This window comes from Bombina bombina, chromosome 6 (genome assembly GCF_027579735.1).
Source record: "Bombina bombina isolate aBomBom1 chromosome 6, aBomBom1.pri, whole genome shotgun sequence".
Lineage (NCBI taxonomy): Eukaryota > Metazoa > Chordata > Amphibia > Anura > Bombinatoridae > Bombina > Bombina bombina.
In genome coordinates this window covers 1,044,634,684-1,044,662,635 of record NC_069504.1, presented here as the reverse complement: position 1 = coordinate 1,044,662,635, position 27,952 = coordinate 1,044,634,684, and the positions used below count along the sequence as shown (strand labels likewise).

General features: G+C 38.5%; 1 protein-coding gene across 1 annotated transcript in view; it reads left to right on the top strand.

Annotated features, from left to right (window-relative positions):
* The first annotated feature begins 5,752 nt into the window (after window positions 1-5,752).
* The window catches only part of LOC128662445 (uncharacterized), a 60,882-nt gene continuing 38,682 nt past the window's right edge, over window positions 5,753-27,952 (top strand). Inside the window, exons 1-2 of the mRNA XM_053716234.1 lie at window positions 5,753-5,933; window positions 24,264-24,497. Coding sequence (XP_053572209.1) covers window positions 24,437-24,497 — 61 coding nt within the window. The 5' untranslated portion in view covers window positions 5,753-5,933; window positions 24,264-24,436. The remainder of the gene's footprint in view (window positions 5,934-24,263; window positions 24,498-27,952) is intronic.

The following is a 27,952-nucleotide window of genomic DNA, read 5'->3' as shown; positions in this document are numbered from 1 at the left end:
ACAACCTGAAGTATTTTTTTGCACTAACTTACAACAGTCTCTCCTAAATCATAGTCAAAAAGCAATGTGTGTGTAAAAATGAAAATTGAAAAAATGCCACCATACACTTTCTCCAATTTTTTTAGCTAAAACAGTTACTTCAAATGCATCAAAGCACACCATATACAATACCTTGGGGTGTCAACATTTCAAAAATATGCACATTCATGGAAACAAATAAATTGGGGTATGTTAAAATACCCCCAAAAAGACAATAGGCAAAGAAAATATGTTAAATGTGAAAAAAAAAATCACAAACGCATGTTGGACATTTGGCATTACACCCCCCGAACAAGCCAAGAAACTTATGCATAGGTGGTATCACTGTACTCAGGAGATGTTGGTGAACACATATTGGGGTCTTCTTTGGCAGTAACACATAACAGGAGCTGAGAATTCATGTCTAAAGTACAATGTGTGTGAAAAATAACACACAAAAAATGACTGCCTAATAGTTTGACAAAGAATTAGTGCATGGAAAGTGTTAAAATACCAGCATTTGAAATACCCTAGGGTGTCTACTTTTCAAAAATATATGGTTTGATGGGGGTAAATTACATTGGCCGGCTTCAGAAATGTCCTACATAGGACATGGGTGCATGGGATGTGAAAATTCCAAGTTGAAAAACTGGAATGCGCCCCCTAAAAATAAGGCCTTTTAGCCCCCAGAGAACCCAACACACCTATACATGGGTGGTATCACTGTACTCAGGAGATGTTGTTGAATACATATTGAGGTTTTTTTTGGCAGTAACACATAACAGGGACTGAGAATATATGCCTAAAGTACAACGTGTGTGAAAAATAACACAAAAAAAATGACTACCCAAAAGTTTGACAAAGACTAGTGGTTGAATTAGTGCATGGAAAGTGTTAAAATACCAGCATTTGAAATACCCTAGGGTGTCTACTTTTCAAAAATATATGGTTTGATGGGGGTAATTTACATTGGCCGGCTTCAGAAATGTCCCAAATAGGACATGGGTGCATGATGACAGATGTGAAAATTCCAAGTTGAAAAACTGTAATGCGCCCCCTAAAATTAAGGCCTTTTAGCCCCCAGAGAACCCGACACACCTATACATGGGGGGTATCACTGTACTCAGGAGATGTTGTTGAATACATATTGAGGTTTTTTTTGGCAGTAACACATAACAGGGACTGAGAATATATGCCTAAAGTACAATGTGTGTGAAAAATAATGCAAAAAAATGACTACCTAAAAGTTTGACAAAGACTAGTGGTTGAATTAGTGCATGGAAAGTGTTAAAATACCAGCATTTGAAATACCCTAGGGTGTCTACTTTTCAAAAATATATGGTTTGATGGGGGTAATTTACATTGGCCGGCTTCAGAAATGTCCCAAATAGGACATGGGTGCATGATGACAGATGTGAAAATTCCAAGTTGAAAAACTGTAATGCGCCCCCTAAAATTAAGGCCTTTTAGCCCCCAGAGAACCCGACACACCTATACATGGGGGGTATCACTGTACTCAGGAGATGTTGTTGAATACATATTGAGGTTTTTTTTGGCAGTAACACATAACAGGGACTGAGAATATATGCCTAAAGTACAATGTGTGTGAAAAATAATGCAAAAAAATGACTACCTAAAAGTTTGACAAAGACTAGTGGTTGAATTAGTGCATGGAAAGTGTTAAAATACCAGCATTTGAAATACCCTAGGGTGTCTACTTTTCAAAAATATATGGTTTGATGGGGGTAATTTACATTGGCCGGCTTCAGAAATGTCCCAAATAGGACATGGGTGCATGATGACAGATGTGAAAATTCCAAGTTGAAAAACTGTAATGCGCCCCCTAAAATTAAGGCCTTTTAGCCCCCAGAGAACCCGACACACCTATACATGGGGGGTATCACTGTACTCAGGAGATGTTGTTGAATACATATTGAGGTTTTTTTTGGCAGTAAAACATAACAGGGACTGAGAATATATGCCTAAAGTACAATGTGTGTGAAAAATAATGCAAAAAAATGACTACCTAAAAGTTTGACAAAGACTAGTGGTTGAATTAGTGCATGGAAAGTGTTAAAATACCAGCATTTGAAATACCCTAGGGTGTCTACTTTTCAAAAATATATGGTTTGATGGGGGTAATTTACATTGGCCGGCTTCAGAAATGTCCCAAATAGGACATGGGTGCATGATGACAGATGTGAAAATTCCAAGTTGAAAAACTGGAATGCGCCCCCTAAAATTAAGGCCTTTTAGCCCCCAGAGAACCCGACACACCTATACATGGGGGGTATCACTGTACTCAGGAGATGTTGTTGAATACATATTGAGGTTTTTTTTGGCAGTAACACATAACAGGGACTGAGAATATATGCCTAAAGTACAATGTGTGTGAAAAATAATGCAAAAAAATGACTACCTAAAAGTTTGACAAAGACTAGTGGTTGAATTAGTGCATGGAAAGTGTTAAAATACCAGCATTTGAAATACCCTAGGGTGTCTACTTTTCAAAAATATATGGTTTGATGGGGGTAATTTACATTGGCCGGCTTCAGAAATGTCCCAAATAGGACATGGGTGCATGATGACAGATGTGAAAATTCCAAGTTGAAAAACTGGAATGCGCCCCCTAAAATTAAGGCCTTTTAGCCCCCAGAGAACCCGACACACCTATACATGGGGGGTATCACTGTACTCAGGAGATGTTGTTGAATACATATTGAGGTTTTTTTTGGCAGTAACACATAACAGGGACTGAGAATATATGCCTAAAGTACAATGTGTGTGAAAAATAATGCAAAAAAATGACTACCTAAAAGTTTGACAAAGACTAGTGGTTGAATTAGTGCATGGAAAGTGTTAAAATACCAGCATTTGAAATACCCTAGGGTGTCTACTTTTCAAAAATATATGGTTTGATGGGGGTAATTTACATTGGCCGGCTTCAGAAATGTCCCAAATAGGACATGGGTGCATGATGACAGATATGAAAATTCCAAGTTGAAAAACTGGAATGCGCCCCCTAAAATTAAGGCCTTTTAGCCCCCAGAGAACCCGACACACCTATACATGGGGGGTATCACTGTACTCAGAAGTTGTTGTTGAACACATATTGAGGTGTTTTTGGTCAGTAACATATAACAGGAACTGAGAATCCATGCCTAAAGTACAATGCGTGTGAAAAATAACACACCAAAATGACTACCCAAAAGTTTGACAAAGACTGGTGGTTGAATTAGTGCATGCAAAGTGTTAAAATACCAGCATTTGAAATACCCTAGGGTGTCTACTTTTTAAAAATATATGGTTTGATGGGGGTAATTTGCATTGTCCGGCTTCAGAAATGTCCCAAATAGGACATGGGTGCATGACGACAGATGTGAAAATTCCAAATTAAAAAACTGGAATGCGCCCCCTAAAAATAAGGCCTTTTAGCCCCCAGAGAACCCAACAGACCTATACATGGGTGGTATCACTGTACTCAGGAGATGCTGCTGAAGACATATTGGGGTGTTATTTGGCAGTAACCCTTAACGTTCTCAGTAAATGTATTCTTGAATTGCTATTTTGTCAAAAAATCACCATTTTTTTTTTTTTTTTCAAACTTTGGCATAGATTGGTGGTAAAATAGTTGCATGGAAAGAGTCAAAATACTCCATGTTTAATACCTTAGGTTGTGTTCTTTTAAAAAATATATATATGTGAAGGGTTAATCAGGGATTCCTGACAGATATCAGTGTTCCAATGTAACTATCGCTAATTTTTTTTAAAAATTTTTGGAAATAGCAAAGTGCTACTTGTACTTATTGCCCTATAACTTGCAAAAAAAGCAAAGAACATGTAAACATTGAGTATTTCTAAACTCAGGACAAAATTTAGAAACTATTTAGCATGGGAGTTTTTTGGTAGTTGTTGAAGTGTAGGAGATTTTGAGGGTCAAAGTTAAAAAAGTGTGTTTTTTTCAATTTTTTCCTCATATTTTATAAATTTTTTTATAGTAAATTAAAAGATATGATGAAAATAATGGTATCTTTAGAAAGTCCATTTAATGGCGAGAAAAACGGTATATAATATGTGTGGGTACAGTAAATGAGTAAGAGGAAAATTACAGCTAAACACAAACACCGCAGAAATGTAAAAATAGCCTTGGTCCCAAACGGACAGAAAATGGAAAAGTGCTGCGGTCATTAAGGGGTTAAAAAGGAGGCCTTCTGGATCTTCACCTTAGGGACAAGACAACCATCAGGTTTAAACATAAAGACAGATTTGATCAACCATTGGTAAATTGAGTTGGTCCCACTTTCTCTATGAAAAGAGGATGGCTCACTCAAAGTGTCAAGGAAACTAATAATTTTTAATCCTAAAAATACAAGGGATATGAATATTCTAATATATCTGTAGACGAACTTCAAAATAGATAGTAGGAATCCTCAACATTTTGTATATTTACAGTGGTTATCCATCTTGCAAGAGAGAGTGCATACACATTTTTAGAATATGCATATTCAAGTATGCTATATAATGACACTGTCACTTTAAATATTAATCTTCAAATTATCTCTAAGGTAAATACATCATGGTAAACATATTATTTTGTACTTCCTATTATGATAGCTATCATTATTTTTGTCTATACAAGGAATAAATAATAATTTGTGTTTAAAATCATGAGGTGTATATACATATATTACTTTAGATATACATGAGGTAGCCTTAAGCTTTGACACCAGTTCATTATATACTTTCTCAAAATGACAAGCTAGCTGGGTATTGCTCCCCACCGCTTTAGACATTGGTCAGCAGGATAGGGCTCTAACAACCAATCACTAGTTAGGTAAGCCTATATTAATTTGCATAGTGTTAATGGGCAGCATGCAGTCTATGAGTAAGGCTCAATAGGAGCTGAAACGCGTCAGACCAAGCCCATACCAGTGCTCCTAACAGCCCTAGCATCTTGGCCATAGCTACCCTTTATTTTGCTTTTTTGCATCATTGCATTGCATTATTGCTGTTTTTACGATACGCTATCTTGGATTTTTTGATTCAATAAAGTGGACATATTTGTTTTGAGCTTCTGTCCGGACCCTCGCATTCAGCGATGTCTATCGGACCTGATCCGCACTGTCAGATCAGGTCTGACAGACCTTTGATAAATAGGCCTCTAAGGCTCATTTAAAAATTTAAAATACATAAATTTATACACTGTGTAAAACTTGCAATACCTATGAGGTAAAACAATAAGCTCCAAATGCAAATTTTGTATATTTACTATAATTCTTCCAACATTCCCAAATCTGCATGCAAATGAATCAACTGCTTTTGCACTATTTCAAACTTTCCATTCTAATTTACAGTCCTTGAGCAATCACAAGACCCAGGCTCCAAGAATTTTAGATCTAATCTGCATATAATTATATACAAGTACCATACCTGGCTCTTAAAAAAACATGTAGCTGACCAGTCACATTTCTGTATGGCTCCATAGGTTTAATCTAAATGTGTTTAGCCCTGTAACAGATATATGTTAATACTGCAACTTCTTAGTCTAATTTTAAATATGTATTATATAAATGTGTTTGAACTTGTTTATCAGTAGATTAGATGATCCATCGCTAGGCACTTGTGTAAATAAAGGCAACGTGTGTTTTGCCTACCAAATGACACCTGACTGCTGGTAAACCCTAGAGAAAGATTTCTTCAGTTAATATGAAAGGAAGATGAGGAAAAGGCTGAATCTGACTGCTGATCTATGACTGGAATGAATGGCTCTTTTGTAGCTCCTGTTTTGCAATATGGAATAACTCACAATGCAGATGACTATAAATCTAGTAAATGTTTATGGAAGAAGACACCCTCTGACAGTTCTGGTACTGTTTAATAACATATACCTATAAGAAAACCGAAGTCAGTAGCTGGTAAGTTATTTGTTTTGCTAGATAAACACTTCTTTATAATAACTTTTACTTTTTCTAGTGTTGGCTACAGAATAAAAAAAAAATCACAGTGATTAGGATAAACTTTATTGCACTACAGGTTTAAATTAAGTAATGCATATACACAAAATTATTTAATAGGCTACAAATTCTTTTGTCCCCCCCCCCCCCCAGACACTTTCCACTGGAACTTGGGGTGGTGGGGTTATTTCAGCAAATACCCTATTTTAATTTGTTTATTCTTACAAAAAAAATTATTTTACTGCTATTAATATCTGTATTTGTTTTGAGGTTTCTAATGAATCTGAAACCATACACTGGGGCTGTAAACAAGGATTTGCTATATATCTGTCGTACATTTTAGTTTGGGAGGGCTAAAGAATATAATTTTATCATTTAAAGTGGCATAAAGAAGTTTCATTTTACTATGTGTTTTTAACTGCTGCAAAATAGTTAAATATATCAATAAAGGGGCATTAAATACTTTGTGATAGTAATATAAAATGATCAATCATATACATATATATATATATATATATATATATATATATATATATATATATACTCTGCAAAATACTTTCATTATTTATTTTGTCCCCTTTTCCTATAATTCCATTCTGAAATTGTGAGCTTTTCAGTTCCTGTTAGAAATGGAAGTGCAGAACACTATTATATTCCACACAGCCATTGGCTGCACACTCTAGTGATCTATTTATAACTGTTCCTAATTGGCCACAACAGAGAATGTAACCTAAGTTACAACATGGTAGCTGTTATTATTTTATAGACACTAACGCCTAGATTTAGAGTTTTGTCGGTAACGACCCACGTAGCTAACGCTGGCTTTTTTCTGGCCGCACCTTTTAAATACCTCTGGTATTGAGAGTTCATAGAATGGCTGCGTTAGGCTCCAAAAAGGGAGCGTACAGGCATATTTACCTCCACTGCAACTCTCGATACCAGAGTTGCTTACGGACGCGGCCAGCTTAAAAAACGTGCTCGTGCACGATTCCCCCATAGAAAACAATGGGGCTGTTTGAGCTGAAAAAAAACCTAACACCTGCAAAAAAGCCGCGTTCAGCTCCTAACGCAGCCCCATTGTTTCCTATGGGGAAACACTTCCTACGTCTGCACCTAACACTCTAACATGTACCCCGAGTCTAAACACCCCTAACCTTACATTTATTAACCCCTAATCTGCCGCCTCCGCTATCGCTGAACCCTGCATATTATTTTTAACCCCTAATCTGCCTCTCCGTACACCCCCGCCACCTACATTATCCCTATGTACCCCTAATCTGCTGCCCTAACATCGCCGACCCCTATATTATATTTATTAACCCCTAATCTGCCGCCCCCAACGTCGCCTCCACCTAACTACACTTATTAACCCCTAATCTACCGACCGGACCTGAGCGCTACTATAATAAAGTTATTAACCCCTAATCCGCCTCACTCCCGCCTCAATAACCCTATAATAAATAGTATTAACCCCTAATCTGCCCTCCCTAACATCGCCGACACCTAACTTCAAACATTAACCCCTAATCTGCCGACTGGAGCTCACCACTATTCTAATAAATGTATTAACCCCTACAGCTAAGTCTAACCCTAACACTAACACCCCCCTAAATTAAATATAATTTAAATCTAACAAAATTAATTAACTCTTATTAAATAAATTAATACTATTTAAAGCTAAATACTTACCTGTAAAATAAACCCTAATATAGCTACAATATAAATTATAATTATATTATAGCTATTTTAGGATTAATATTTATTTTACAGGTAACTTTGTATTTATTTTAACCAGGTACAATAGCTATTAAATAGTTAAGAACTATTTAATAGCTAAAATAGTTAAAATAATTACAAAATTACCTGTAAAATAAATCCTAACCTAAGTTACAATTAAACCTAACACTATACTATCAATAAATTAATTAAATAAAATACCTACAATTATCTACAATTAAACCTAACACTACACTATCAATAGATAAATTAAATAAAATACCTACAATTATCTACAATTAAACCTAACACTACACTATCAATAAATAAATTAAATACAATTCCTACAAATAAATACAATTAAATAAACTAACTAAAGTACAAAAAATAAAAAACAACTAAGTTACAAAAAATAAAAAAATATTTACAAACATTAGAAAAAAATTACAACAATTTTAAACTAATTACACCTACTCTAAGCCCCCTAATAAAATAACAAAGACCCCCAAAATAAAAAAATGCCCTACCCTATTCTAAATTACAAAAGTTCAAAGCTCTTTTACCTTACCAGCCCTGAACAGGCCCTTTGCGGGGCATGCCCCAAAGAATTCAGCTCTTTTGCCTGTAAAAAAAAACATACAATACCCCCCCCAACATTACAACCCACCAGCCCCATACCCCTAATCTAACCCAAACCCCCTTAAATAAACCTAACACTAAGCCCCTGAAGATCTTGCAATGTGGGCACAGCTGTGGACTTCCACCTGCGGGCAATAAGTAGCCTGGCACTATTAAGGCAGTACTGCAGGAGTTTCCATTGAATTTTGCATATTTTACCTGGGTTAAGGCTTAGAAGGGCTGTAAGGGGAGACACACTAAACCGGTCCCCCATGACAACTTTCAAATGTGCGGTGACCGCCTCCCAGAAGGGAAACAGTTTCGGGCAATGCCACCAGATGTGTGCTAGTGTACCAGGAGACCCCCAGTGAGGATGGTCATCTTGACCGACTGAATCCTATCCCACCAGGAGATAGGTCTGGTCTGCCAGGTATCAAAGTCTCTCTTAAGTTTATGCAAAATGAGTAAATAGTTGTATTTGAATACTTTATTGATAGTTGGGGCAAGGTTAATACCGAAGTATTTGATTTTATTGTGTAGAAGTCTGTATTGACATTGGGCTCTAAGGGCTTCAAAGTCTCCTCTCCGCATATTAACTTCTGATTTTTGGGCATTGATCAGGAAATTGGAGTGACTGCCAAATCTATCGAATTCACCTAACAAGTGTGGCAGGGATTTTGATGGCTGAGTGAGCAGGATGAGGACGTCGTCGGCGTAGAGGGTAAGTTTATATGTGTTAGGACCTAACCTCAATCCTTTTATTTGGGGATTATTTCTTACGTGCGACGGTAGTATTTCAATTGAAATAGCAAAAAGCAGAGGAGACAGAGGACACCCCTGTCTCGTGCCGTTTTGTATGTTGAAGCTATCAGATAGTGTCCCATTTACCAGTACCCTTGCAGTGGGGTGAGAGTATAAGCTAAAAATCCTTTGGGTCATAACAGAACCGAAGCCGAATGCCCCCAAACTATGTTTTAAGAAATTCCAGTCCAGCCGATCAAACGCTTTTTCAGCATCTGTAGAGATTAGGATAGAAGGTATGTCTTACCGGCTGGACTGTTCAATCAAATGTAGGACTCGAATAGTATTGTCTCGCGCTTCTCTTTTTGGTATGAAACCCGTTTGATCGACATGGATGACTTGGGGAAGAATTAGATTAATTCGAGTTGCCAGTATCTTGGCGTAAAGTTTTAGGTCAGTGTTCAGCAGTGAGATTGGTCTATAGTTACCTACCAGAGTGGGATCTTTACCAGGCTTAGCTATTAGCGAAATGTGAGCCTCGAGAGAGCTTTTAGACCATGTTTCGCCTTTGTCTATGGATTGAAATAGTCGTGTGAGGTGTGGGGATAATAAGTTCCTGTATTGCTTATAGTACAGATTAGAGAATCCGTCTGGGCCTGGGCTTTTATGAGAGGGTAAGGATTTTATGGCTGCCAATACCTCTTGGTGTGTTATTGGTCTATCTAGTGTCTCTGCTAGATCACTGGGTATCTTAGGGAGCAAGGCTTCCGCGATATATTGTTCCATGGCTGAGGGAGTACTTGCTAGGCATGGTGTCGGTAGGTTATAAAGATTACTATAATATTTTTTAAATTTAACCGCAATCGAGAGGCTACCTACCGCTAAATCCCCGGATGTATCTAGTATTTTATGTACATAGGAATTGAGTTTGCGTTCTTTAAGTGTTCTAGCCAAAGACGGGCCTATTTTGTTTTATCTAGCTAGGTGTAGTTTCTTAAGGTATAGAGCTCTAGTTTGAGCTTCTAAGTACAGCAGACGATTGAGTTCATTTCTGTGGTGTCTAAGCTGATTTGACAGGGAAACATCATGAGGTGTCTCCTGATGCCGCCTCTCTAGGGTGTGTATAGATCGTAGAGTACTTTCATACTGTGTTCTGTATTGCTTCTTTAGAATTGCTTTATGTTTAATGAGTTCGCCTCGTATAACAGTTTTATGGGCTTCCCAAAGGGTGTGGGGAGAGATATTATCTGTATTATTTAGTCTAAAGTATTCCTCTATGGTTTCCGCCAGTTGTTTAATTATGCTATCATTTTTAAGTAGGGATTCATCTAATCTCCATATAAATGGGGATAGGGGTGTATTTAGCCATTTTAGGCTTAGGGATACCAGAGCGTGGTCAGACCAAGTTGTTGGTGTAATGTCAATGTCTTTAACCTGTTCATATAAGAGCTGGTCTATGAAGATATAATCAATTCGTGAGTAACTTGTGGGAATTAGAGTAAAAGGTGTATGAGTGTTGTGAGGGGTGTTTTAGTCTCCATGTATCCAGCAGAGCTAGGTCCTGGATTATCGAAATAGTATCAGTCAGAGTTTTGGGGTGGGCGCAGCTTCGGCCTGAGGAGCAATCTAGAGAAGGGTCTAAAACCAAATTGCAATCTCCAGCTAGAATTAGAGGGCCTTTCTAGTGTGAGAGTATGTGTCATTTCAATTTATGTAAAAATTTGGTTTGTTTGGTATTGGGAGCGTATATGTTTACCAGGGTGATGGGCCGATTGTGAATAAGACCTGTGACAATAAGCCATCTACCTCCTTGATCAGCTTCGACTTTATCTGGCTGAAAAGGTACCTTTCTACTAATAAGTATCCCCACTCCCCCGCTCTTCCTAGAGTTATGGGCAAAATACCCTGTTGGGAAATCCCTATTGGTAAATGTGGGTGGTGAATCCAGAGGGAAATGGGTCTCCTGTACAAGGACTATGTCCGCCTTTGATTTTTTTAAACCATGACAAAGCTACTGATCGTTTAGTGGGGGAGTTCAGCCCTTTGGCGTTCTGTGTAACTATATTCAGTGTCTGGCATGCCATGATTCGTTAATGGAAGTAAGAAAAATTAGTGTAGATCTGGAGGAGATAGCTATGTCGTGTAAAGCTACTAGTCAGCTGTGAATAAGAGTATAGGCTTACCTGGCAAATGAGGTTCCCGGCATTACAAATATCCCAGTTGGACCAGGGGAGGAGTGTAGGGAAAGGATATGGAATGGATGAGTAGGTAGAGAAAACAATTCTGGAATGGCAAAAAACACATATAAGTTTTATAACAATAAACATAACATAAACAACGGTATACAATACCATCCTTAAAGAATTCTCACAAATTCTCCAAAGAGAAGGTCTAGGGGAGGGGAAACTGACTGCTACAACTCATGGTAGCAGGTCGGTTTTCAAATATCGTTAAGGGATGGAAATGTCATAGTCAAAAAAAATTAGCATGTTAACTTCTTATGGACTCAAATATATAGACAGGTGCATGGCTACATGTACATTATCTAACAGTTGTGATACACTAGGTGTATTCTGATCCTTAGTATATTTAAGAGACAGGGGAAATATAAATGATGCCCTGCAAACAGGGTGGCACTGAGTACTTTTCAAGTAATCTGATCTTGATCTGCTAGTTGGTTTTTATTTGGAGCTTTGCTGCGTTTGTGGCGGGTGACCTTACTCCACTCCTGACGCTGGGGTCTCTGCTCCAGTGGGATTAGGGCAGGTTCCTGAGTGGATGGCAAATCGGGGGCTATGATTCCCAGCTGGGAACAAAATGCTTCTAGGTCCTCTGGAGATCTATATATTACTGTGGAATTGTTCTTGGTGACTTTCAGACAAAAAGGGAATCCCCAGCGGTAAGGAATTTTCAACTCTCTAAAACTGGTGAATTGTAGTATAATGTCCCGAGGAGGGGCTGAATCTCTGGGTGGTGGTCGCAAGGCGCGATGGTATCTATCCAGCTGATATTCCACAGGTCCTCCATCGGGATTTCCTTCGCTCATAAGCTCATTAAACAGTCTTTGGAGGAAGGGCAGCAGATCTGCAGATTTAATGGATTCAGGGACCCCCCGGATCCTGATGTTTTGGCATCTGCCTCTATTATCCAGGTCTTCAACCTGATCTTGCAATTGTTGAATTAAGTTAGAGTGGTGAGAGGTATGACTAATTTGTTGATCTAGAAGACTGTCTGTTTGTTCCACATCTTCCTGAAGGTGCATTATTCTGTTGCCAATTTCATTTATTTCCTTTTTAACTTCGGTGAGGCTTGATTTAATCATAGAACTCACTTGGGATATAAAGTTGGTGAAGTCTTCCTTTGAGGGAAGGGACAGAATATCTGCTTTTGTGAGAGTGTTGTCATCCTCTGTGTGGTTGTCAGTAGCAGATTGAGTAGGTGGTAAATCCTGTGGAGGAGAGGTGGGATGTAGAGTGGAGCTTTCCATGTTTTTGAAGAAAGAGTGGACTTTTGAAGATGTAGTAGTTGTGCTCTTGCTAGGTTTATCAGATCTGGGCCCCCTCCTTGAAGCCATAGAGGAGCTGTGTATAGTAGCTAAATGGAAAGTCACTGTGCAACAGGGTGCTTGAGTTCACAGTCACAATCGCAGTCCTCCAGATAGAGCCCAATTCAGATGTTATGAAATATACTGATGTAAATCAGTTCCTTGTCTTAGCTTGTGGATTCACAGCATAGAGGTTAAGATGGGGCTCAGAATAAAGCCATAGTGTGCCCAGAGAATTTTTAGAGCAGGCGTTATATCCCTGAAGTGGTTGCAGCCCAAATGATTATCAGTGTGTCCCCTGTTTTATGTATGTCACATTCTCAGTACAAGGATTGCTCAGTATCAAGGGTCAGATATAACTATGAAAGTCTCATGTATAGGCCCTGAGCAAGTTAGTAATCAACGACGCGTTGCACTCAACAGTCCATACACCCCTCCGGTACAATCCAAGCTCCCTCCGCAATTGCAGGTCAGTAGGAGTCTCATCCGATCGGCATATTTGGTCCCAACAGGCTGAAGAGGTAGTCGGGAGTGCTTTGGAGTCTGTTAACGTGCCACATGGGCGGCCGTTCCGTGCCTTTATAGCTAGTGACAGGTATTCCGTAAAGCCGGTCAAGCAGGCTTGAAAAAGTTATTCCGCTATGCGTAAGCAGGTATAATTTGCTGGTTGCAGTGAATATTTCACATTTCCAGAGCTGCTATGTATATTTCTCACCGATCTCACTTCGGAGCTCTAAAAGCCTGCGTCCATCTTGGTGCAGGCTAGCTCCGCCTCCCTCACTTTACACTTATTTTGTCAATATTTAAACAGCTAATGAAACTTTAAAAAATACATCTGCATGTTATTCTCAGACTAATCTTTTCTTTTAATGCATTATTCTATCTGGCATTTATTTAGTGTTTAATGTCCCTTTAAAATCAACTCCAGAGCACCAATGCACTACTGGGAGCTGGCTGTACACATCTGATGAACCAAGGACATATTTATGTAGCCACCAAGTCAGAAGTCAGCAAGGTACATTTCCAGTTCTGAGAATTAGAAAATCCACAATTTTTACTACTAAATTACACTAAATATTGAAAGTATATTGCAAGTTGGTTTCATTACTCAGCTAAACATTTTTTATAACAATCTCAATCAACAGAGGAATGAATCATTTAATAAAATAGATCCTCTGTTATGCTCTATCGAGAGTTCCTTTCCAATCTTATAAAATAGGTCACATTTGGAATTTTTCAGTTAAAGGCTTTCGGCTAGATTTAGAGTTTTGTCGGTAACGACCCGCGTAGCTAACGCTGGGTTTTTTCCCCCCGCACCTTTTAAATACCGCTGGTATTTAGAGTTCACAGAATGGCTGCGTTAGGCTTCAAAAAAGGAGCGTAGAGCATAATTTACCGCCACTGCAACTCTCAATACCAGCAGTGCTTACGGACGCGGCCAGCTTCAAAAACGTGCTCGTGCACGATTCCCCCATAGGAAACAATGGGGCAGTTTGAGCTGAAAAAAAACCTAACACCTGCAAAAAAGCAGCGTTCAGCTCCTAACGCAGCCCCATTGTTTCCTATGGGAAAACACTTCCAATGGGGCCTAGTTATCAACGTGTCTACTTTTCCTGCCTTCGCCGGCCCAATACGCCCGCCTAAGCTCGCCTAACATTGCCGCCGCGGACCTGCAAAAATTCGCCAAAGTTATCAAAAAAGCTGTCAAAAATCCGCGCACCAAGTACGGCGATGAGCAGCGGACTGTGAGAGTTATCACTCATCCGATCTCGCTGCTCTTCGGCTTTTTCACAGCTTTCTTGCTAGCCTGTCACTAAGCACCCACACTAACTACACTGTTCTACCCCCTATACCGGTGCCCCCGGAGCCCCCCGCAACTAAATAAAGTTACTAACCCCTAAACCGCCGCTCCTAGACCCTGCCGCAACTCTTATAAATGTATTAACCCCTAAACCGCCGCTCCTAGACCCTGCCGCAACTCTTATAAATGTATTAACCCCTAAACCGCCGCTGCCGGAGCCCACCGCCACCTACATTATACCTAGTACCCCCTATCCTGCCCCCCTATACCGTTACCCTCTATAATAAAGTTATTAACCCCTATCCTGCTGATCCTGCACCTCGCCGCAACTAAATAAATAGTTTAACCCCTAAACCGCCGCTCTCTGACCCCGCCGCAACCTATATTAAATTTATTAACCCCTATCCTGCCCCCCTACACCGTCGCCACCTATAATAAATTTATTAACCCCTATCCTGCCCCCCACTACACCGCCGCCACTGTAATAAAATTATTAACCCCTAAACCTAAGTCTAACACTAACCCTAACACCCCCCTAACTTAAATATTAATTAAATAAATCTAAATAATATTTCTATTATGAACTAAATTAATCCTATTTAAAACTAAATACTTACCTTTAAAATAAACCCTAATATAGCTACAATATAAATAATAATTATATTGTAGCTATCTTAGGATTTATATTTATTTTACAGGTAACTTTCAATTTATTTTAACTAGGTACAATAGCTATTAAATAGTTATTAACTATTTAATAGCTTACCTAGCTAAAATAAAGAGAAATTAACCTGTAAAATAAAAACTAACCTAAGTTACAATTACACCTAACACTATCATTAAATAAATTAAATAAATTACCTACAAATAACTACAATTAAATACAATTACATAAACTAACTAAAGTACAAAAAATATGAAAAGCTAAGTTACAAAAAATAAAAAAAATAAGTTACAAACATTTAAAAAATATTACAACAATTTTAAGCTACTTACACCTAATCTAAGCCCCCTTATAAAATAACAAACCCCCCCAAAATAAAAAAATGCCCTACCCTATTCTAAATTAAAAAAGTTCAAAGCTCTTTTACCTTACCAGCCCTTAAAAGGGCCATTTGTGGGGCATGCCCCAAAGAATTCAGCTCTTTTGCCTGTAAAAGAAAAATGCAACCTCCCCCCAACATTAAAACCCACCACCCACATACCCCTAATCTAACCCAAACCCCCCTTAAAATAACCTAACACTAATCCCCTGAAGATCATCCTACCTTGAGTTGTCTTCACTCAGCCGAGCAGCGATGGAACCGAAGAGGAGACCCAGAGCGGCAGAAGTTATCCTCCAAGTGGCGCTGAAGAAATCTTCCATCCGATGAAGTGATCCTCCAAGCGGCGCTGAAGAAGTCTTCCATCCGGGCAATGTCATCTTCCAAGAGGTGCTGAAGAAGTCTTCTATCCGGGCAATGTCATCTTCCAAGCGGGGTCTTCAATGTTCATCCCGCCGACGCGGAACATCCTTCTTTACCGACGGACTACCGACGAATGAAGGCTCCTTTAAGGGACGTCATCCAAGATGGCGTCCCTTCAATTCCGATTGGCTGATAGGATTCTATTAGCCAATCGGAATTAAGGTAGGAAAAATCTGATTGGCTGATTGAATCAGCCAATCCGATTCAAATTCAATCCGATTGGCTGATCCAATCAGCCAATCAGATTGAGCTTGCATTCTATTGGCTGTTCCGATCAGCCAATAGAATGCGAGCTCAAGCTGATTAGCTGATTGGATCAGCCAATCGGATTGAACTTGAATCTGATTGGCTGATTCAATCAGCCAATCAGATTTTTCCTACCTTAATTCCGATTGGCTGATAGAATTCTATCAGCCAATCGGAATTGAAGGGACGCCATCTTGGATGACATCCCTTAAAGGAGCCTTCATTCGTCGGTAGTCCGTCGGTAAAGAAGGATGTTCCGCGTCGGCGGGATGAACATTGAAGACCCCGCTTGGAAGATGACATCGCCCGGATAGAAGACTTCTTCAGCGCCTCTTGGAAGATGACATTGCCCGGATGGAAGACTTCTTCAGCGCCGCTTGGAGGATCACTTCATTGGATGGAAGATTTCTTCAGCGCCGCTTGGAGGATAACTTCTGCCGCTCTGGGTCTCCTCTTCGGTTCCATCGCTGCTCGGCTGAGTGAAGACAGCTCAAGGTAGGATGATCTTCAGGGGATTAGTGTTAGGTTATTTTAAGGGGGGTTTGGGTTAGATTAGGAGTATGTGGGTGGTGGGTTTTAATGTTGGGGGGGGTTGTATTTTTCTTTTACAGGCAAAAGAGCTGAATTCTTTGGGGCATGCCCCACAAATGGCCCTTTTAAGGGCTGGTAAGGTAAAAGAGCTTTGAACTTTTTAAATTTAGAATAGGGTAGGGCATTTTTTTTTATTTTGGGGGGGTTTGCTATTTTATTAGGGGGCTTAGATTAGGTGTAAGTAGCTTAACATTGTAATATTTTTTAAATGTTTGTAACCTATTTTTTTATTTTTTGTAACTTAGCTTTTTTTTTTTGCACTTTAGTTAGTTTATGTAATTGTATTTAATTGTAGTTATTTGTAGTTAATTTGTTTAATTTATTTAATGATAGTGTAGTGTTAGGTTTAATTGTAACTTAGGTTAGGATTTATTTTACAGGTAATTTTGTATTTCTTTAGCTAGGTAGTTATTAAATAGTTAATAACTATTTAATAACTATTCTAACTAGCTAAAATAAATACAAAGTTACCTGTAAAATAAATATAATTCCTAAAATAGCTACAATGTAATTATTAATTACATTGTAGCTATCTTAGGGTTTATTTTACAGGTAAGTATTTAGTTTTAAATAGGAATAATTTATTAAAGTATAGTTTAGTGTTAGGTGTAATTGTAATTTAGGTTATTTTTTATTTTACAGGTTAATTTCTCTTTATAGGTAAGCTATTAAATAGTTAATAACTATTTAATAGCTAATGTACCTAGTTAAAATAAATTGAAAGTTACCTGTAAAATAAAAATAAATCCTAAGATAGCTACAATATAATTATTATTTATATTGTAGCTATATTAGGGTTTATTTTAAAGGTAAGTATTTAGTTTTAAATAGGATTAATTTAGTTCATAATAGAAATATTATTTAGATTTATTTAATTAATAATTAAGTTAGCGGGGTGTTAGGGTTAGTGTTAGACTTAGGTTTAGGGGTTAATAAATTTATTACAGTGGCGGCGGTGTAGTGGGGGGCAGGATAGGGGTTAATAAATGTATTATAGGTGGCGACGGTGTAGGGGGGGCAGATTAGGGGTTAATAAATTTAATATAGGTTGTGGCAGGGTCCGGGAGCGGCGGTTTAGGGGTTATTACATATATTATAGTTGCGGTGGGCTCCGGGAGCGGTGGTTTAGGGGTTAATACATTTATTATAGTTGCGGTGGGCTCCGAGAGCGGCGGTTTAGGGGTTAATACATATATTATAGTTGCGGTGGGCTCCGGGAGCGGCGGTTTAAGGGTTAATATGTATAGAGTAGCTTGCGGTGGGCTCCGGGAGCGGTGGTTTAGGGGTTAATATGTATAGAGTAGCTTGCGGTGGGCTCCGGGAGCGGCGGTTTAGGGGGTAATAACTTTATTTAGTTGCGGTGGTGTAGGGGGGGCAGATAAGTGGTGTTTAGACTCGGGGTACATGTTAGGGTGTTAGGTGTAGACAGCTCCCATAGGAATCAATGGGATGTCTGGCAGCAGCGAACTTGTACTTTCGCTATGGTCAGACTCCCATTGATTCCTATGGGATCCGCCGCCTCCAGGGTGGCGGATTGAAAACCAGGTACGCTGGGCCGGAAAAGTGCAGAGCATACCTGCTAGTTTTTTGATAACTAGCAAAAGTAGTCAGATTGTGCTGTACTTGTGTGCAGAACATGTGGAGTGACGTAAGAATCTATCTGTGTCGGACTGAGTCCGGCGATCGAAGTTTACGTCACAAAATTCTACTTTTGCCAGTCTGTAGCCTTTGATAACTAAGGCGAATCAGCCTCGCCACAAATACGCTGCGGAATTCCAGCGTATTTGAGGTTGACGGCTTGATAACTAGGCCCCAATGTCGGCACCTAACACCCTAACATGTACCCCGAGTCTAAACACCCCTAACCTTACACTTATTAACCCCTAATCTGCCGCCCCCGCTATCACTGACACCTGCATATTTTTTTTATCCCCTAATCTGCCGCTCCGTACACCGCCACAACCTACATTATACCTATGTACCCCTAATCTGCTGCCCCTAACACCACCGACCCCTATATTACCTGTAAAATAAACCCTAATATAGCTACAATATAAATAATAATTATATTGTAGCTATTTTAGGATTAATATTTATTTTACAGGCAACTTCGTATTTATTTTAATCAGGTACAATAGGTATTAAATAGTTAATAACTATTTAATAGCTACCTAGTTAAAATTATTACCAAATTACCTGTAAAATAAATCCTAACCTAAGTTACAATTAAACCTAACACTACACTATCAATAAATTAATTAAATAAAATACCTACAATTATCTACAATTAAACCTAACACTACACTATCAATAAATTAATTACATAAAATACCTACAAATAAATACAATTAAATAAACTAACTAAAGTACAAAAAATAAAAAAAGCTGTTACAAAAAAATAAAAATAATTTACAAACATAATAAAAATATTACAACAATTTTAAACTAATTACACCTACTCTAAGCCCCCTAATAAAATAACAAAGCCCCCCAAAATAAAAAAAAATGCCCTACCCTATTCTAAAATTAAAATTGAAAAGCTCTTTTACCTTACCAGCCCTTAAAAGGGCCTTTTGCGGGGCATGCCCCAAAGAAATAAGCTCTTTTGCCTGTAAATAAAAACACAATACCACCCCCCAACATTACAACCCACCACCCACATACCCCTAATCTAACCGAAACCCCCCTTAAATAAACCTAACACTAAGACCCTGAAGATCTTCCTACCTTGTCTTCTTCCAGAGGGTCCCAAAGTCTTCATCCTATCCGGCAAGAAGAAGTCCAGAAGAGGCTCCAAAGTCTTCATCCTATCCGGGCAGAAGAGTAGATCCGGACCAGCAAACATCTTCATTCAAGCGGTATCTTCTATCTTCATCCATCCGACGACGAGCGGCTCCATCTTCAAGACCTCCGGCGCGGATCCATCGTCTTCTTCCGACGTCCTAACACAGAAGGAAGGCTCCTTTAAGGGACTTCATCCAAGATGACGTCTCTCGAATTCCGATTGGCTGATAGGATTCTATCAGCCAATCGGAATTAAGGTAGGAAAAAATCTGATTGGCTGATGGAATCAGCCAATCAGATTCAAGTTCAATCTGATTGGCTGATCCAATCAGCCAATCAGATTGAGCTTGCATTCTATTGGCTGATCGGAACAGTAGTGTAGTGTTATGTTTAATTGTAACTTAGGTTAGGATTTATTTTACAGGTAATTTGGTAATTATTTTAACTAGGTAGCTATTAAATAGTTATTAACTATTTAATAGCTATTGTACCTGGTTAAAATAAATACAAAGTTGCCTGTAAAATAAATATAAATCCTAAAATAGCTACAATATAATTATAATTTATATTGTAGCTATATTAGGGTTTATTTTACAGGTAAGTATTTAGCTTTAAATAGGAATAATTTATTTAATAAGATTTATTTTATTTTGTTAGATTTAAATTATATTTAACTTAGGGGGGTGTTAGGGTTAGACTTAGCTTTAGGGGTTAATAAATTTAATAGAGTAGCGGTGAGGTCCGGTCAGCAGATTAGGGGTTAATACTTGAAGTTAGGTGTCGTTGATGTTAGGGAGGGCAGATTAGGGATTAATACTATTTATTATAGGGTTATTGAGGCGGGAGTGAGGCGGATTAGGTGTTAATTACTTTATTATAGTAGCGGTGAGGTCCGGTCGGCAGATTAGGGGTTAATAATTGTAGGTAGTTAGCGGCAATGTTGGGGGGGGCAGATTAGGGGTTAATAAATATAGGGGTCGGTGGTGTTAGGGACAGCAGATTAGGGGTACATAGGGATAACGTAGGTTGCGGCGGTGTGCGGTCAGCAGATTAGGGGTTAAATTTTTTTATTAGAGTGGTGGCGGTGTGGGGGGGCCTCGGTTTAGGGGTACATAGGTAGTTTATGGGTGTTAGTGTACTTAAGAGCACAGTAGTTAAGAGCTTTATGAACCGGCGTTAGCCCAGAAAGCTCTTAACTCCTGGCTTTTTGCTGCGGCTGGAGTTTTGTCGTTAGATTTCTAACGCTCACTTCAGCCAAGACTCTAAATACCGGCGTTAGAAAGATCCCATTGAAAAGATAGGATACGCAAATGGCGTAGGGGGATCTGCGGTATGGAAAAGTCGCGGCTGCAATGTGAGTGAACTCTAAATACCAGCGGTAGCCCAAAACCAGCGTTAGGAGCCCCTAACGCTGGTTTTGACGGCTAACGCCAAACTCTAAATCTAGGCGTTTGTTAATTACAAATGTTAGCATTTCTTTTATCAAAATTATACTATATAGTGTCTATGCAAAGTGGTATGAGACTGCAGCTACTGTACACCAACTCTGCAAAATTGCACTTGTTACAGTGTCTCTAGATAGGTCATCATGGTCACGTTTACTTGAGCTTGCAACATTATACATAGTGATTGCTCAGCTCAGAGAACAAGGTCAATATCTTCCTAATTGGCCACAGCAAGGGAGACCAGAAAAAAAAAGATTTCTGAATGCTGTACACCACCTACCGCAGCTCTAGGTGATGGCCGGATGCTGAATCCGGAAGTGCAAAGATGCTAGAGCAAAGGGTCAAAAACAAAGACAGGACTTGTTGTCCTAGAGTGCCAGAAAGCGGATGATCAAACCGCAAACAATCAAGGGAACAACGGAAAACCAGCACTTGAGTGAGCAAAAGATACAATAATTCAGTAATCTTTATTACATCAAGTTAAAAAAAAATACATGCTACAGCATGACAGGGTAACCACACATGCAAAACGTCTAACGTGTTTTGCGCCCCCAAGTGGCAATTACTCAGAGGGGTATATTTATTATAGTGCGAGCAGATATTATAAGATAAAGCAACAAGAAAGAGGCGCCAATGGTGCAGATCAATGGGGATTTTTGGTATAACAAACGTATGTGAACACTAGGTACTCACAATATGAGAAGGCACTCAGTTGTGCCGGTAGACACAGGCTGGGTTTTAACAGCAATCCAGCTGGCTGAACTAGGAAGCAGCTCTCTATCAGCATCCAGTAGGAGGAGATCTAAAAAGTGTAAGCAGGGATAGAGGCGCCAATGGTGCAGGTAAATGGTGGTACAGATAGCAATAATAGGCCAGTATACACAGGGTACTCACATTTATTGAAGGCACTCACTTGTACCTATAGAGACGGGCTGGATTTTAGCAGCAATCCAGCTGGCTGATCCAGGGTGAACTGGCTGGTTCGTGGGTGTTAGAGTGCAGATACTCTAAAGTAGCATAGCAAGGCAGTACCATATATAACACTGAGAGTGGGTTTATATAAAAAAATGAATTTATTTAAAACATATAAAAAAGTTTACCACTCATAACAGTGTTAAAAAAGTAATTGGTACATCAGGAATACATGCGACGCGTTTCTCAGTTAAAACTGTTTCCTGAGGAAACAGTTTTAACTGAGAAACGCGTCGCATGTATTCCTGATGTACCAATTACTTTTTTAACACTGTTATGAGTGGGAAACTTTTTTATATGTTTTAAATAAATTCATTTTTTTATATAAACCCACTCTCAGTGTTATATATGGTACTGCCTTGCTATGCTACTTTAGAGTATCTGCACTCTAACACCCACGAACCAGCCAGTTCACCCTGGATCAGCCAGCTGGATTGCTGCTAAAATCCAGCCCGTCTCTATAGGTACAAGTGAGTGCCTTCAATAAATGTGAGTACCCTGTGTATACTGGCCTATTATTGCTATCTGTACCACCATTTACCTGCACCATTGGCGCCTCTATCCCTGCTTACACTTTTTAGATATTATAAGATCTAGCGTATCATGTCCGCTGCACATCGATAAAAGCTGATAGCATATACTGTCTGCATTTATCATTGCACCAGCAGTTCTTGTGAACTGCTGGTGCAATGCTGCCCCCTGAAGATTCACGCCCAATCGGCCGCTAGCAGGGGGTGTCAATCAGCCCGATCGTATTTGATCGGGTTGATTTCTGTCCCTGGCCTTAGAGCAGGCAGACAAGTTATGGAGCATGGAGCAGGCGTTGGAGCGGGCGGATAAGTTATTGAGCAAGTTATGTAATTAAGGAGCGGTCTTTAGAAACAAGGGGCATCAAGCTCTATAGGAGCTTGATAAATTGGCCCATAGAGTCTACATGCTACAGCATGACAGGGTAACCACACATGCAAAATGACTAACGCGTTTCACGCCCCCTTGTGACGCTTACTCATAGAGTCTTAGTAAGCGCCACTAGGGGGCGCAAAACACGTTATACATTTTGCATGTGTGGTTACCCTGTCATGCTGTAGCATGTATTTTTTAACTGGATGTAATAAAGATTGCTGATTTTATTTTATCTCCTGCTCACTCGAGTCCTGGTTTTCCATTGTGACCTTGAAAAAAATAGATTTCTCCAGGTTTTTTTCCAAGAGGTGTACCCTGTAACTGCTGTTCATCTGCAAAAAAAAAAAAAATATATAAGCTTTCATAGTTCAGAGAGAGCATGCAATTATAAGAGACTTTCAATTAACTTCTATTATCTTATTTATTTTGTTCTTTTTGTGTCCTTTGTTGAAAAACATACCTAGATCAGGAGTATCAATACATTACTGGGAGCTAGCTTTTGATTGTGGGCTACAAACATATGCCACTAGTCATTCCGACACCTCAAGCGATATTAGCGCTCCACTTTATAATAATTATTATTATCGGTTATTTGTAGAGCACCAACAGATTCCGCAGCGCTACAGGGCCTGTACATCAGTATTCAAACACCAAACCTTCTCGGTGAGTCAGCAGTGGCTTGTATGACACAAATTAAGTCTTCCGGTTTTCTGACATTAAATACTGGTACACAGCCACCACAGCATATGTTTGTATGCTGCTAAAAAAACAAAACAGTAATAACTTTTACAGAAGCATTTTTGCTAATGGAATTATAATGCAAAAATGCTTCAATTTAAAACTGAAATGCACCCATGCTAATTTCAATATTGACCTTCCTATCCATTTAAATTCTTTACTATAATAATAAGATTTAATTTATATCACCTCTTTCCCATCTCTCCTCTAAGTTATACATACCTCAAGCGATATTAGCGCTCCACTCCACGATAATGTGCGCTGGTATTACAAGTAAATCGCTCATGTTTGCATTGCTAGGAAGCATTGCGCTTCCATAGGCTCCAATGAGAGCTCAGCGATAGGAGTAAGTAGCGCAGCATTTTTGAATAAATATGTATATGATTATATACATACATATTGATGTGTTAATATGTGTATATAGGGGTTAAGTAGTGAAGGGGTTATTGCGGTGGGGGTTAGGGCAGTTTGGGTGTTATTTTTGTATTTTAAAAAATATATTTTTGTGTATATGTGTATATATAATATATATAAATAGAGTCAGTAGACTTATTAGTACATATAGTTTGTTTAGCAGAGAGATCTTATTTTCAGCATTTTTCCAATGTCTTGGATTCCACGACCAACTGTATTGACATATTATTGTTATGTTTTGTTTACTTTACTAAATCTGTTCAAAATACACAGTTTTAACTACATTTAATTAATCTTAATTTTTATCATTAGAGATACTGGTGGCTACAGCTGGTCAACAAGAAACTTTCTCATGGTTTTTAGACACCTGTTCATCAAGGTCATGCCTCAGTTGTACAGGTATAAAAGCAAACTTCACTAGAGAGCGTTAGGACAAGATCCTCATAACATCAGCATCTGGAAACCATTAACATCACCTTAAAAAAATGAAGCATTATTTACTTATTTTCTTTATGATCGGTCTCTGCCATGGACAAGTGAAACTAGGTAAGATTTGCTACTCTGGATGTAAATTTAATATGAAATAACTCAAATGTCAGATTTAATTTGTTTTGTAAGGGATTTACCATGGAAATGTGCTTCCATGAGTAAAAATAAAATAGGGCTAGATGTATAAATGTTATAGATAATGTAAAATTACATTTATATTAACATTTTTAATTCCTTATATTTAATATGCATGATAGACATTTTTTCCTTAATATCCCTTTAAGTGGGGACAACTTTACAATTGCTAACATCCTTGAGGACCGCTGACCTAAGTGACAAACATATGTAGATACATATTAAGACCACCTTCCTTACAAACAGCAATGGTCAGTGTCTTTAAGAGTAGCCTTCTGGCATAATAGATCAACATTATAAAGAATTATAAAAGCCCATTATTTTTCTTTTAGGATTTAGATAGGTAATAACATTTCTAAAACAAAAAGTTTCCAATTTGATTATATCATCAAATTTGCTTTGTTATCATTTGTATAATGTTGAAGAGCATACTTACGGCTAGATTACGAGTTTTGCGCTATACCAGGTGTGTAAATAACGCAATAAAATGAGCAGTGCCACACTTTCCATAGCGCTGCCATTACGAGTTACTGAAAAACCTCCCTGTGCTGTGCGTTATGGCACAAAAGCCAAGGGCTGAGTTTACGTGCTGGTGCACGCTTTCCCCCATAGACATCAATGGGGAGAGAGTGTTAGAAAAAATCTAACACCTGTGATTGTGGAATGGCAAATCGCTGTAAACACCCTAACATAAACCCCTAGTCTAAATACCTCTAATCCAACGCCCCCCCGACATAGCTGACGCTAAATAAAGTTATTAACCCCTAATCCACCACTCCCGACATAGCCAATGCTAAATAAAGTGATTAACCCCTAAGCCGCCGCTCCCGACACTAAATAAACCTATTAACCCCTAAACCGCCGGCCCCCCACATTGCAACTAATAAATAAACCTATTAACCCCTAGGATTTCAGTAGCTCTCATCCTATTGGCTGATTTGAAAATGTCAGCCAATAGGAATGCAAGGTACCTCATTTTTAAACGGGTACCTTGCATTCAAGCTTCAGTGTACAGCGGTGATCATATGAAGAGGACGCTTTGCACTGGATATCATTGCCGGTCCTGGACAGCTCCGCTCCGCGCCTCCACAGCTCTGCGTCACTGGGATAAAGATTGTCCCCAGATGGAGGAAGATGTCACCGCTTGGATGAAGACTTCTTCCCGTCCGGATGAGGATGGATGACCGGACTTCAGCAACCTTGAGTAGATATTCTGGGGTTAGTGTTTTTTGGGGGTGTTTTTTTTTTTTAGATTAGGGCTTTGGGCAGTAAAAGAGCTGAATGCCCTTTTAAGGGCAATGCCTATACAAATGCCCCTTTAGGGGCAATGGGTATTTTAGGATTTTTTTAGATTTAGGTAATTTTTTGTAGGTAAAATAACTGTTTAATTTAGGGCAATGCCCTACAAAATGCCCTTTTAAGGGCTATTGGTAGTTTATTGCTAGGTTAGGGTGAGTTTTTTTATAGGGCTATTAGATTAGGTGTAATTGTTTTTATTTTTGATCATTTCGTTTATTATTTTTTGTAATATTAGAGTTTTTATTTTTTCTATTTTTAGTGTTTATTATTTTTTGCAATGTTACATTTTTATAATTTTTTTGTAGTATTAGGTTTATTTAAATTTGTAATTTAGGTTTTTTATTTTTTCGTAGTGTTAGTTTTTTTTATTCATGTAATTTAGGATTTTTAATTGGTATTTTTTTAAATTTTATTAGAATAGTTAAAGGGACATGAAACCCAATTTTTTTCTTTCATGATTCAGATAGAGAATACAGTTTTAAACAACATTGTAATTTACTTCTATTATCTAATTTGTTTCATTCTTTTGGTATCATTTGTTGAAGAAGCAGCAATGCACTAATGTTTTCTAACTGAACTCATGAGTAAGCCAATCACAATCGAGATTTTTATGCAGCCACCAATCAACAGCTAGGACCTAGGTTATCTTCTGCTCATGAACTTGCCTAGATAAACCTTTCAACAAAGGATAACAATGAAAGGAAGCAAATTAAATAATAGAAGTAAATTGGAAAGTTGTTTAAAATTGTATTCTCTATCTGAATCATGAAAGAAAAATTTTGGGTTTCATGTCCCTTTAAGTTAGGTTAATTTATAGCTTAATCTTATTTTTTTTTTTTATTTCACAGGTAATTTTTTATTTATTTTAAGATAGTTATATTGTAACTTTTAAAGTTAGGGGGTGTTAGGTTAATGTAGTATTTTGCAATGTGGGGGGCTGGCGGTTTAGGGATTAATAGGTTTTATTAGTTGAGATGTGGGGGGCTGGCGGTTTTGGGGTTAATAGGTTTAGTTTATTAGTTGCAATGTGGGGGGCTGGCGGTTTAGGGGTTAATAGGTTTATTATAGTGTTGGCTATTTGGGGGGCCGGCGGTTTAGGGGTTAATAGGTTTATTTTAGTGTCGGCGATGTGGGTGGATGACAGATTAGGGGTTAATAGGTTTAATATAGTATTTGCGATGCAGGAGGGTGGCAGTTTAGGGGATAATAGGTGGTTTATGGGTGTTAGTGTACTTTGTAACATTTTAGTTATGAGTTTTGTGAAACATTTTTGTTTTGCAAAATCCATAACTACTGGTCTCAGATTGCGGAATGGCTTGTGTAGGTATAGGCTGTAACACAAGCATTTTAGCCGGACCGCACAACCTGTAATACAACATTTTTTGAGTGCGGAATGGAGGGTTACGTTAAGGCTAAAATGCTTGCGTTACAGCCTATACCGCTGCGACTTGTAATATGCGTTACCGGCCATTCCACGCGCAATGGCCAATTTTTCAGCAGTATAGCCGTACCTCACCATAACGCACCGTAACGCAAAACTCGTAATTTAGCCGTTAGATAGGTAGTGTGCAAATCTAGAGCATTGTATGACAACAAACACTGCTGCCATCTAGTGCTCTTGCAAATGTACTTATTTTTTCCTTAATATCCCTTTAAGTGGGGACAACTTTACAATTGCTAACATCCTTGAGGACCGCTGACCTAAGTGACAAACATATGTAGATACATATTAAGACCACCTTCCTTACAAACAGCAATGGTCAGTGTCTTTAAGAGTAGCCTTCTGGCATAATAGATCAACATTATAAAGAATTATAAAAGCCCATTATTTTTCTTTTAGGATTTAGATAGGTAATAACATTTCTAAAACAAAAAGTTTCCAATTTGATTATATCATCAAATTTGCTTTGTTATCATTTGTATAATGTTGAAGAGCATACTTACGGCTAGATTACGAGTTTTGCGCTATACCAGGTGTGTAAATAACGCAATAAAATGAGCAGTGCCACACTTTCCATAGCGCTGCCATTACGAGTTACTGAAAAACCTCCCTGTGCTGTGCGTTATGGCACAAAAGC